The following is a 13,576-nucleotide window of genomic DNA, read 5'->3' as shown; positions in this document are numbered from 1 at the left end:
TTATATGGGTGTGGCATGCGATGTCAAGTATGAGTCTTGCAGCAGTGTTCTGGATGATCTAGAGTCTGTGTAGGAGTTTTTTTGAAGATTCTGGCTTAGAGAGTGTTGCTGTAGTCTTGCCTGCTGACAATGAGTGCTTACGTGACGGTACTGAGGCAACCATCTGAAGATCTTTCACAACATGTGTAGGATGTGGAAGGAGTAGGTGCACTTTGTGTTGACTTGAGCTGTTATGTTCAGCTTCTCATCTTGGATGATCCCTACATTTCTTGCATGATTTGTGGGTGCCGGTCCTAACTTCGACAGCTACAAGGTGAAGTCCCATTGGGGGTCTTGCTCCTACAGACCAGTACTTCTGTCTTGTCAGAGCTGATCTTCAGGCAGTTGGTTCGCATCCAGTCTGCTACCATGGTCATGCAGTTAGTGAAGCTGGTTCTAGTAGTGGTTGTCTTACCTGTCAGGGAGAGGATGAGTTAGGTGTCATCAGCATAGTAGATGACGATGATGTCTTGTGATCAGATGATGTATATAGTGAAAAGGGTGGGGCTGAGGGACGATTCTTATGGGACTCTGCATATCACTTTCTTGGTCTTTGATGTGAAAGGTGGCAGCCTGACTCTTTGGGTTCCTCCAGTGAGGAACAAACAGATCAATTTGAGAGCCAATCCATGTATGCCAATCTTGTGGAGTCTTCTGATGAAGGTGTTAAGGGAGACAGTGTTAAAGGCTGTGGAGAAGTTGTGAAGGATGAGGGCCGCTGTTTCTCCTTGGTCCATGATGATTTTAATGCAGTCAGTGGCTGAAATGAGTGCTGTTTCAGTGCTGTGGTTGTTTCGGATCCTGATTGAGTGTTAGCTAGGAGATGGTGAATTTTGTATTGGGTTGTGAGTTACTTGTTGATGGCCTTCTCAATCTCTTTGGCTGGATAGGGGAGTAGGTTTGAAAGTTTCTTAGTTGATTCAGATCAGCTGTGGGCTTCTTGAAGAGGGCTTTGATTTCGGCAAGTTACCATTCATCTGAGAAGTGGCAGATGAGATTGAGGTGTTGATGATGTGGGTCAGGGCAGTGTTGATTGGTAATGTTCCCAGGTAGTAGATGTCATGGTGGCATGGGTTTATTGGGGCCCTTTGAGTGGATGGTCTGCATGATTGCTGCTGTGTCATTTCTGGTGAGGATTGTCCATTTGGTCAGGTGGCTGTCTTGGTTGGTGGTGGGTAGGTTAGCAATGAATTCTCTGGGGTTGGGTTGGTGTGCAAAGTTGCTTTGTTGCAATTTTGCTGTGGAAGAAGTTGGATAGGTTGTCGCTTTTGGTTGAGGGCGAGGTGAAATCCTTAACGATTGAGAAGATCTCCTTGCAGCCACTGGAGCTTCATTCGATGAGGTCCATTAGTGGATCTTTGTGTCTCTTATTAGCTGGTGAGAACGTCTGAGTGCAGCTTTGTAGGTAGTTCTGTCGGTGGCTGGGTTTCCATTTCATTTCTATATGTTTACAGTGTCATTTAAGCCTCAGAGGTCTTCTGTATACCAGCTGGCCTGCTTGTTTAATCTACTATGCTTGTTGGGTTTGATAGGTGCAAGTGAGTCTGCACAATCATGTCCTTGTTAAACTAGTCTGTGGGGCTACGTTAATCTGTGCTGAGGGCACTGAGCCAGTCTGCTTCTATGATTTTGCCCCAGCTGCAGCTTAGAATGTTGAACCTGGTAGGGGGGTGGATTTGATTTGTGTTGATTTGGAAGTGGATGATGGGAAAGGTGAGTCCATGTGACCAGTGTGGGGGAGTTGTATTTGATGCTGTTGCTTGTAGTGAAGGTGGGGTCCAGTGTGTGTCCTGCAGTTTTTGTTGGTTCTGAGATAAGCTGGGTGAGTCTGATGTTGCCTAATCTTTTGCGGAGAGCTGTGGAGCAGGGGTCATTTTGGTCTTACAGATGGAAGTTGAGATCACCAATGAGAATGTAGATTCTGGAGTCAATGGTGAGCGGAGCGACAAACTCGGTGATGAGGTTGGTTAAGATGGCTCACGGTCCAGATGGTCAGTAGGCAAGGGTTCCATTCAGGGTGAAGTTTTCAGAAATTGCCAGCTTGAAGTGCAGGTGTGCCATGAATGGGTTGACCTTCTCTGTGGATGGTGTGCATTTGATGGATTCCTTCTAGATGACAGTGAGTCCTTCTCCTAGTTTGTGAAGGTGGTCATGTTGAGTTATCGTGTAGCCAGCTGGGAGAAGCAGATGAGGTGTTTAGCCAGGTCTCGTTCATGAAGAGGATGCTGGGTATGCTGCTGCTCAGTATTTCACATATTTCAGTTATGTGTCTACTGAGCAATCAGTGTTGAGAAGCAGGCATGTGAGTGGGTGTTTATGTGCAGGTTTGCTGTGGCGGGAGGTATAGGGTGGGGGTGTAGGCGTTGTTGATGCTTGTGTGGCGTGTGTGTTGAGAGGGGTGTTGAAGGCATTGTTAGTATTTTTATGGGGGTGAGGGTGGGTGGCTGTCGGAGAACCGGCAGCGTGAGAAAGTGAAAGGTCCTATTGTGGTGTGAGGCACAGCAGCAGATGGGGGAACAGTGTCCAGGATCTATTGACCTAAGCAGTGGTGCAGAGTATCGCAGAGCGGTGGTGGGACTAGGGTTCATAGTGCTGGGCACGGTCAAGGCCCAAACAGGCACAGGCAATCTTTCCTCTGGTTTGCCGTGCCCACTTTGTGCATCTGCTGTGCGTCTGTGTTGCTATTAAGTAGGTCCTGGGAGGGGGGAAGAGTGCAGGGTACTGTGATTAAATTCTCTTGCTTGGCTTCTTATTTTAAAGATGGTTTTGGCAGGAAAATGGGAGATCAGTAATGTCACTTCCCGTGCAGGTGGATGATGTGAGATCCAGTGGTGTCACATCTCATTCTGATGGGTGATGGGAATTGAAGTCATCTTGCTTGGCTTCTTCTTTTAAAGATGGTTTGGGCAGGAAAACCAGTTATGTCACTTCCTGTCTAAAAGTATGATGGAACATTCAGTGATTTCACTTCCTGTGCAGGTGGATGATGGTAGCATCATAATAAAAATAGAAACAAGATTTGGGGACTGGTTTTATTCAATAAAATATTTTATTGACATTGCTGATATTTAGAATAGAGAATTCCGTTTGCCCTTATTAACAAGGTTTTTATCAAAGCTGTGAAGAAAATAAACAGAGTGTATGACAGGATAACACTTTATTCACACAAGCACAAACTATTTAAGCTTAAAAATATACAATGTAGAAAACAAACAGCCCAAGAATATACGGAGGAGTACTGATGTATAAACATATGTATGTCATATTGTGAATTGGCAGTGAAGCGCTTCAGAGGGTCATAGGCAAAGATACATTCAACAAGTGGTTGAACAAACAGCAGGGTTCTGGGAACAGAAATGGACAGTTAGGGGCCGATTACCATATCGGGCGGAAAGCCTCCTCCCGACAGTCAGGTTCTCCCTGACCGTGTCGGAGCCCTTCCAACCATCTGGGTCTGTTTAGAATCCACCTGACCGATTACGAAGTTCTCGGTCGGAACGTAAACAGTGAGGTCATTCTGAATCGATTCCAACCGGCTCTCTGAGGATTCGTATCAGTTGGAAATGCATTGTACACCCCTATGGACAGCGTTTCCGACCTCAGGATTACGATGTCGATTTCCAACAGCCTTTCCGCTTCGGCCTATCTGACACGAAAAGGCTGTCGGGAAGTGACGTTGGCCTCCGGTTGATGGCCAAGGGTGTATCTAAGGGGCCCGCCTGTAAAAGACTGTCTGTGTGACAGGCACCGTGGGGTGCCTGCAACAGGGTGCAGGGTTTTTCACACACATCTCATTTCCCCAAAGGAGCCTTTGTTACGGTAGTTGTCGGGTGGAACACAAACTCCCATAGTAAACAATGAGGATTCGACCGAACGGCGTTCGGTCACCTCGCAATCGGGTGGGTGAAACCACCAACCGCTAGTCAGTAGGTCCTGATTCTGAGCCGGTGTCCGCGGAAAGTTTTGCCCGACATCGTAATCGGCACCTACGTTATTTGTGAAGCAATGTTCACTAAAGAGGTGCATCTTCAGCTATTTCATAAATTGGTGCAGGGCTAGGGTACTCCTGATGGATACAGAGATGTTGTTTGAGATTTTAGGAGCATAGCTGTAGAAGGCCTGTGGCATTTTGTTTTGATTTTGCACTTTTTGTCTCCAGTCTGATGGCGTCCTGACTGCGGGTGTACCTAGAGCTACTGGAGATGGTGAGTTTGTCACCCACATAGGCGGGGCTGCTGGTTGGGATGATTTTATACATGATGCAGCTGGTTTTTAAGATAACGCAGGCCATCAAGTGGAGCCAGTAGAATTCCATCTGATACAGCCGCAGCAGTAAATGTTTGCTGGAGGGCAGACTCTTTTTGAACACTATAAGCCTCAATAATGTGATTAGAAAAGTAGAAATTACCATTGACAAATTCTACTCTTTTATGTCATCAGGCATTACTTGAATGTGCTTCAAATTATTACAATTAAACAGAACTAATAATCTAATCTTTTCCATTCGACTCCATTGTGGACTAAGGTTTTCTGTCTTGCTCAACTGGCTTCTGCTCCAACCCTGTTTCTAGTGGTAAAACATATCTGGATATCAAAACTGTATTGCTGTGTTTCTATGAACACCAAGTGAATTCTGCATTATACACTTGTTTTACCTACTTCTGTAAGGAGTGTATTTGCCTTTCCCATTTCTGAACTGTTTTCTGAAGCAAATGCATTAATTTGAAGAATTTCCAAGTTAAGTGGATCTGCTTTAGACAGTGCACTGCCTTCAAAACAGGTGAAACATTCTGTGCATCCATTCAAAATACAGCCCCAGTTTCATCAGGCATTGTCAATGCCAATAGGTCTGGTCTTCTTATGTCACTGATGGATTTAGGCACTCAAAAGTTCATCATACATTTTCTCTGCAACTAATGTTTGCCACTCATCTTTGCACTCATGCATCCTTTCATCATCCATTGACTCATTTTTCCATTCACCCTCTGACACAATTTGAATAAAACACACAAATTCAATAACATAAGCAAAATAAATTAAGAAACATGCATTTAGAAAACATTAAACCTGCAGCTGTCTAAACAGAGTGAACATATGCTTGCAATAACAAAATTAAACATAGCAGCGGCTGGCCATTTTGCAGCAGTATTGTCAATAGTCTATTCTTGTTTTAAAGTTCCACAATGGTAGCCACTTTTAGAATCAACATTTTGATCATCTTGAAATGATAAGACAATAATACACTATGGGCAGTGGTATTTCATCACAGTATGCTGGTATAGAGCAAGTGGGCATGTGGAATGCAGTGCACTGCAGATTAAATGAGCTGTAAGCACTGCCTAGAGAGCTATAGTATCGTTCTAAGAAATATTCAAAGAAAAAGAGGAGAAGCAAAAGAGAAAATTGAAACTTAAGGGCTGGCCAACTGCCCTTACACCGAAGCACAGTCAATTTCAGAAGGATGTGCATGTGATTAGATAATGCCATCATTCACAGTTCAAGAGAGTCAATGACTGATGTGGACTGAACAGGATTTTAGGGTGAATTGTTACTGTGCTAAAGCCTAGCAGCAGGTATTTTGTTACGATTAATTTCACATACTATTGGTTCGTTAGGAAAGAATATGAACTTTCCATAGCAATCAAATCTATGGCATGTGCCATATCCTTTCCTAGTGAACCAATCAGTCCTCTACCTGTTATCATTGTCTTGTCACCATAGCCAACTCAGACCTGCTATGTTGATTATAAGCCTTCACCAAAGGCAACCATTAGGTGTACAATAATAAAATTACAAATATGTACAAAATGTAGTTGTCAAAGCAATAAAAAATCCCTAGTAATATAACCGAATCAGGAATACCATAGTGCAATTTATCTATTCCCACAGGTTGTTTGGGTGGATTGTTAACACCAAAACCCTTACCTACTAAGGTAGTATGTGAGATTCATTGTAACAAAAATACAACCGCTAGGCTTTAGCTCAGTAACAATTCACCCTTAAAATCCTATTGCCTTTAACACACACTTTTAACAATAAGTACGTAAGACCTACTTGCATACTTTGGCATAACTTTTCCTTATAAACAGGTCACACCCAAAGAATCTGACATAACTTTTCCCAGTGAACTGATAAGGCCTCAAAGCTTTATCAATGGCTTGACACTATATATAATACATGACTACTGAAATGTGCATAAACTGCAAACATCATGCACCCTGTTGTAAAATAACAGATATGTACAGACTTACAGCTGAAAAAGCAATATACATCTCCTGTCAACAGGGCCTAACAAGAATCAGCAGAGTGAGATTTTGCTTCAGACAGAGTGACCAACACCAAAACTATTGGCTACTATGAGAATCTAAGAGGTTACATGTAATCAAATATATTTATACAGGCTGTGATATAATGGGACAACAATCTTCTATGAAAGGCCTATTCGATTTACTATATGTTTTTACAATAGATAAGCCAGGCCTGCTGCCTTCGTAATAACATTTCAGAATACACAAGTTATACAGACGGCATCTGGCATAATATTTTCCTGCACACCAATTAAGCCCATTTCTGGTATATTTGGCTTGTGACCATAACCAACTCAAGCCTACTTTACTGAACATTAGCTTTCGCATAAGACAACTATCAGGCACACAGTCACGAAATTGCAAATGTATACAAAATTACAGTTGGCAAAGCAAAGTACTATCTCTACTAACAGTGCAAATTAAGAATTCTCACAGTGCACATATTCTGTAAATGTGGCTTTTCAGAGGGGGTAGCAAACACCAAAACCCTTGCCTACTAAGGTAATTAGTTCGATTCCATGTAAGAAAAAAAACTACCTGGTGGTTTTAAATACAGCTTAATATCAATCCATCCTTAAATGTTTATTGACTTTACTATATATTTTTCACAATATGCCAGGCCTACTGCCTTTATTGTAACATTTCATTACAATCAGTCCTATATTTATAATTGGTATGTCACTATACCCTACTCAAGCCTACTGTACTAGGTGTAAGCTCTCTATTTACCAACCATCGGGCATACAGTCATAAAAATACGAAAGTATAAAAAATTACAGTTGGCAAAGCAAAACATTGGCTCTCCAAAGAGAGACTGAAAAGGATTACTTTTGTGCATATGTCCCATTCCCACGGTTTCTTCAGGTGAATCACCAAAACCAAAACTCTTGTCTTTTAAGGTATTCTTTGAAATTCCACACAAAATACTGCCCTAATTGCTTTGGCACAGTGGAAGAACAATACATAAATCGGTCAGACAATCTGACTTTGTTATATCGTTACATCATAAACAGATCAAACCTATGAAATCTGGCATACTTTTTCCAATGAATCGATGAAGCCTTAACCATTGGCTTTAGATTTTACCCAACACTGACCTATGCAAGTGTACATGAACCAGCAACCATAAGGCATCCATCTATACAATTACAAATATGTTGAAAATTACAGTGTGCAAAACAATATACAAACCCTCTCAACAGGGTCTCACAAGAATCACCACCGTGAAAATTCCAATAACCTGTCAGAGCGGGAGGCCAACACCAAAACCTTTCCCTATAACGGTAATCTGTGAGATTACATGTAACAAAAAAACGTGTCTATAGCCTGTCACGCAATGTGATAACAGCCAACTGTTAAAGGCTTACTGGCTTTAATAAATGCTTTTCACAGTGATCTAGATCACCTGCCAGACCTTTGGCACAGGGTATAACATTTTCGATTTGCACTAAACAAGCCTATAGCTTGTCATCATAATCAACTCAGACGTGCACATTTGAGCGTAAATGTTTCTACAAGGCAATTAAAGGGCACACAGTCGTAAAATTAGAAAGAAACAAAATTACCATTGGCTGAATAATGTTTCCCCTAAAACGGCTTAACAAGAATTCTCACAGAGCAAACCTTCTATCCATGGTTTGTCACACAGAGTAATTAACACCAAAACCAATGCCTACTATGGTAATCTGTGAGATTCAATGTAACAAGCTACCTATTTTTAGGCTTTAATATAGAGTAATAACAATTGACACTTAATAATGCCTATTGCATTCAGCATATGTTTTTCACAATAAATATGTCAGCTCTAGTGCCTTTATCATAACATTTCATAATAAATAGATCAGGCCTGTAGCCATGTTCATTGGCTCGCCACTATAACCAACTAAGTCCAGTATAAGCTTTAGTGCAAGCCAAACACTGCAATGCAAGCAGGCTTTTAGTGAAAGCACACAAATGCAACCCAATCAAATCCTGTACTCATGAAACCAAACATGTTGATGGAGACTAAGCCCCTCTCTCAGTCCTACTCTGAAAGTTCTTTTGCAATTCTCACATACGTTCAGGTGACAGCTGACTGGCAAGCCAGACCGAAAAATCCATGTAGATTAGTGTAGCCCTCAGTATCCCATACTGCTCTCAAACACAAATCTGCCCTCTAAAGTCTAAAGTTAATATTGGAAGAGGAGGATGCTGGGACTGCAACACCTTATGGCTGCCCTCCTCCCATCTGGGCTGCTGCCAGGGAATGACAAACACTCTAAATTATCAAGTGATGTAGGACAATTTTACAGCATTGCAAAGGCATGAGTGTGCCCCTGAAAGTTCATGCTCAGGCAGCTAAATAAATAAACAAACAGCTGCCTGGCGGGCAAACACTTTTTTGTGGAAGAACATAACTTCTTCCCAATCAAAACATGTACTCCTGGCTCCCAACATGTGGGCAGAGCCAACGCCCCTCTCTAGTGATGCTCACATAATTGTTTGGCAAAAACTGCACTGTCAAGTCAGACCATACAAACTACAGCACCCCGGTCTCTACACCAGCAGATGGATGATCATGCAAGAAATCTGATACAGAAAGATTTTTTAAATCGCTTTCTGAAATAGAAAGATGTTGAGTTAGATAGTGTGAGATTAGATCATCAATGAGTGTTTCAGCATAGGTCATGCTCAATAACTCTTAGTTCTTGAAGTCCAAAATCTGGAATAAGTCTGTAATTGGCAAATGAGAATTTGTAATTCTCTTGCTGCCATTCTTAAATGAGGAACGGTTTTTCAAAGTCCTAAATTAAATAGTACAACTCGGAAACTGCGGACAAACTGTAGGGGATAATTAGTATTTAATTTTCCACTTGACAAACTGAAAAATGTAAATGTGTGTGTGTGTGACATTGTGAACTGTATGCAAGTTAGCAAGAAAATGGGTTAGCTAAATCTAAGACTAACATGGGTGTGGAACAATTTTCTTAAGATTCTATGAATTTTGAAAATCAGATACATGTTAATAAAATGTCAGAATCAGAACTGGAAAAAGTGAGGAAGGCAACATAGAACGTGAAGTAAATAAAATGTAACAATTGCTAATCAAAAAATTGTATCTATTAACATTTTAGAAGAACATGAGTTTGAAAGTCAATGATTGTAGTAGGCATGGAAAATCGGTATTGATAGACGAAAATAAAACAAATCAGAAAAAAGCACCCTCTGACGGAAACCTGAACTAGATAAAAGAAGAATGGTGTAAGGGGACTTGCTAAACATAGCAACATTCATTAGAGCATTTGACATGTTCTAAACAACTGATATTAGTTTACCTAATAAGTGCCATAGCTCTCTCAATACCAGCTTCTCAGAATATGTATTTATGTGAACAACAAACGTAAAATATCTTAAACTAATCATTTAAAGCTAGAGTAAATAACATCGAGAAAAGAGCACATTCTAAATCAAAAATAACATAAAACCTGGATTTTCAGACACACAGCCATCATATTTCGTCACGTTTGCTTTATTTCAGAGGTCAACGCTCTTAGAAACTGGCTCTTGCTAACTAAATTACTTCTACCACAGACACCAGTCGTATCAAACATGATTGTAGGAAAAGAAAGAGAAAATCAGAACTGATGACAGTGATGTAGAATTTTATGTTTCGCATTTGCAGCAATAACATCGCAGATGTAACTTGTCATACTAGAATTACAAAACTCACCTCCCCCGCATGTGACCGTACATGGAAAGAAATCTGTTTGCCTCCATTGATGGCTGATTGGTTGGTAGAAGAAGAACTGAACAAGGCTGTCTTTTGGAGCAACGTACCGGGTCTGAAAAGGATTTCAGTAAACACCTTTGTTAATATGTTCAGACATACATGTCCAGCCAACTGGTTATTCCTCGTACAAAGACGGTATCCTGGGGTGACCGACGCTTCCTGGTGGCAGCCCCAAAGCTCTGGAACACTTTACCCCTAAACATCAGGCTGAGCCCCTCCCTCCTTCACTTCCGTAAGCTCCTAAAAACTTGGATGTTCGATCAATGAATCCTCCATCCCCACGTTTTTCACCACAAGTAACTGTTCTCTTAGCGCCAAGACGCCCTAGGGTATATGCTGCGCTTTATAAATATCAAAAAATAAATAAATAAAATAAACATGTCTTCATACATGTCCTACCTTCTTTTTGGATCACCTGAATTTTAATCTAAATAAGATTAATTCTGAGTAACATTTTAAACCTACCATTGCACATCTTTCACAAGACGAGAGAACCCCCCGGCTGTTCTGGGCGCTCCATCACTCAGAGGTAGGTGAAGAATGAGGAGTAGACCTAAGGTAATGAAAGCTCTGTGCATCAACTATGCCAGTATGTTGTCCCCTTTGTCCAAGGGTATTTTACTACTGAAATCTAATGCAGCTGCCGTCTGCTCGGAGACATATCTATGTAATATTCCCTGTGTCGAAGGATGGCCTTGTAGCTAGGACCATAGATATAAGTTCAATTTTCAAACCTACAACCCTCACCATATGTTCTGATAAAAGCCATGGGTTGTAGAGTCAGTGGGAATATTATACATTGTTTCTGCTAATAACTTGACTAGGCATTCAAAGACATAATGGGATGTTCCTAAAACATCCTCTCTTTGAATTCCAGAAAAACAAATGGGATAGATCTGCTATTCATGACAAAATATATTTTCACCGTTTCCATTAATCTCCCATTCAATGCTCTGAACAGGTATATGCAGAAATTCAGATCACTTCTTAGTTTGCTATTTGACTACCTCAATAGCAGAGGCCTTAAAAGTTCCGCTATGAATGTAGTAATTGCTTCAGTTTCAGAAAACTCCCTTGAAATCAGTTTGAGATGGTATTGCTTATTTTAATTAAATTGTTAATGTGGTCTTGCCAGGCTGGAAGTTGCTGGCCTCTGTCTTTGCTCTGGCCTCCACTGATAGACCTACCAAAATCTAGAGATTACTCAGACAATTAAAAGCATGGACTTGAGCAGGAATAGAACTTGTGGGAGACTGCTACTCCTCGGAGTTAACTGGAAACACTAACTGAGCTGACAGAATTAGACCGCCTTCAGATAGGCAGTTCCTATTCTACAGAACTCATTCAAGTTTTATGAGATGGAAATGGGGGTCTAGAGACACAGAACCAACAACACATGATGCAATGCAGCAGCTCCCACTACAAATGAAGGGCAAAAGCAAGTGACTTGGTTTTATAAATCTATTCCATCCATAAAGAAAATTAATATGACAGATCTGAGCACTACATGGAAAACTGGCCTACGGGGAAAATCAGATGATAGTGCATGAAAGAATACCTTGGAATGTGTACGCATGGTGTCAAGGAATGCCCCATTCAAGTACAAACATTTTAAATTACCCAAACAGAACTTACCTAGATCCATAGAGATGCTGTAAAATCGAAAGAATAAACACATTTTATGGTCCCAATGCATGCTTCTAGATAGATGGCTTTAAAACGTGGTCTGAGGTTTCCACAGAATAGTTAGTTACTGGAAGGGAGTAACAGGCCATGTGCAGAACACCTTGAATAGACCCGACCTCTGCACACCTGCAGGGTGCTTTCTGGGAGTCTTCCCATGCCCTCATTCTAAAAAAAGCTTCTAACCAAATGTCTTGATTTGTCCTTGCTGCTGGCAAAGAGTTCTACACTGATTTTGTAGAGGTCACCTGAAGCCACGACTGTCCAAAATTGGTTAGAGGAGGTTGAAAATCTGGACACAAGCAAAGGAATGGCTTTACCCAAGGAAGAACAGCAAGACACATGAAGATAACCAATAGTGCACCTACGGGACAAAGTGTTGACAGTCTTTGCTTTGAGGAATGGATTGCACAAACCAAGAACCCCCCCCCCCCCCCAGGTGAGGCAAGTCTCAAATAAGGTTAAAGTAATACATGTTGGCACCAGGCTGTTGGTGCTAGCAGCAACTAACTACTGCAGCAGAGAGTGAAGGTAGCTCAGTTGTCCGCACAAGCAAACTCCAACACCAGTGACATCTATTTACAATTTATGACATATTTCTATCGCCTCTTAGGCAATGTCACAGCGCACCTATTATAGAGACACTGAACAGCAGATATTACCAGCAGAACACAAGTGTATGTGGTCAGGACTATAAGTTAGTAATTTTTTAACAGCAATATTGCACACTTAGACAAAGCAAACATGCAAATGTTGGTAAACAAATGTGAATGTAGTGGATGTTCTACAATGAAATGGAGTGCATGTATACAATACAATTATGTTATTCTTATGTTCAAATAATAAAGTTGTTTAAAAAGTGTAAAGCAAAGTGTACTAGTGTTAGACCTGCCATCCTGAGGGTGGTGTTTCTCCAAACCTTTTGCCTTTTACCTCCTGTTTTGCTGATTCTCTTTTGGTTGACTCTGAGCACCTTACCAGTGCTAAAGTACATATGGTTCTCCCATAAGCATGTTTATGACTGGTGTACACCTGATAGAGATATTTCATTTACTGGTAAGTCTCTTGTAAAGAGGTATACCATATGACCAGGGCCTGTAAGTTATATTATACTAGTAGGCTACAGCACTGATTGTGCCACCCATGGAAGTAGCCCTTCTGAGGCCTGCCACTGCAGGACAAGTGTGCGCAGTTTACTACTGCTACTTGGCATTTTAAACTGCTTGGCAAGTCCCAAGCTCCCCTTTTATTGCATAGCAGTCATCCCCAAGGTAAGGCCCAGGTAGCCCTACGGGCAGGATACTATGTTAGTAAAAGGTAGGCCATGTACCTGTATGGTTTCCTGTCCTGGCAGTGACAAACAGCCTGTTTCACTACTTTGAGGCCTACCCCTTTCATAGGGTAGCGTTGGGAATTCCTTAATCTTTTGAGCTGTAATTACTGATCAGAGAGGAGTAGCTTTTTGATGTTTCATATGTTTGGAATGGTATTAATAAATCCTACTTACTGATGAGGTTGGATTTAACTTTACTATTTTAGAAATGTTACTTTTAGAAAGTGGACATTTCTCTGCACTGACTGCTCTGTGTGCCTGATAGCCTGTCTCCAATACACACCTTGGCGGGGCTGGGTTACAGCTACATTTGTGCATTTCCTCTAGACAGCCACAACACAGTACACTCAACTGCATATGCATTCATCTGCATACTGATGGTTCATCCAGGGCAAAAAGGAGGAAGTGACACTTCACTTGAATAGGTAGTGTCCAGTCTCCACA

General features: G+C 41.3%; 1 protein-coding gene across 2 annotated transcripts in view; it reads right to left on the bottom strand.

The window, feature by feature from the left end:
* The window catches only part of ADAMTSL3 (ADAMTS like 3), a 2,432,792-nt gene that overhangs the window by 733,919 nt on the left and 1,685,297 nt on the right, over positions 1-13,576 (bottom strand). For both annotated transcript variants that reach the window (XM_085644288.1, XM_085644289.1), the window contains exon 10: positions 10,057-10,168. In XM_085644288.1, the coding sequence (XP_085500414.1) occupies positions 10,057-10,168 (112 nt within the window). The remainder of the gene's footprint in view (positions 1-10,056; positions 10,169-13,576) is intronic.

The sequence above is a fragment of the Triturus cristatus genome, chromosome 3_1 (genome assembly GCF_964204655.1).
Source record: "Triturus cristatus chromosome 3_1, aTriCri1.1, whole genome shotgun sequence".
NCBI classification, from domain to species: Eukaryota; Metazoa; Chordata; class Amphibia; order Caudata; family Salamandridae; genus Triturus; species Triturus cristatus.
The sequence above is the reverse complement of the archived record's forward strand: the minus strand, read 5'-3'. Positions and strand labels throughout refer to the sequence as shown.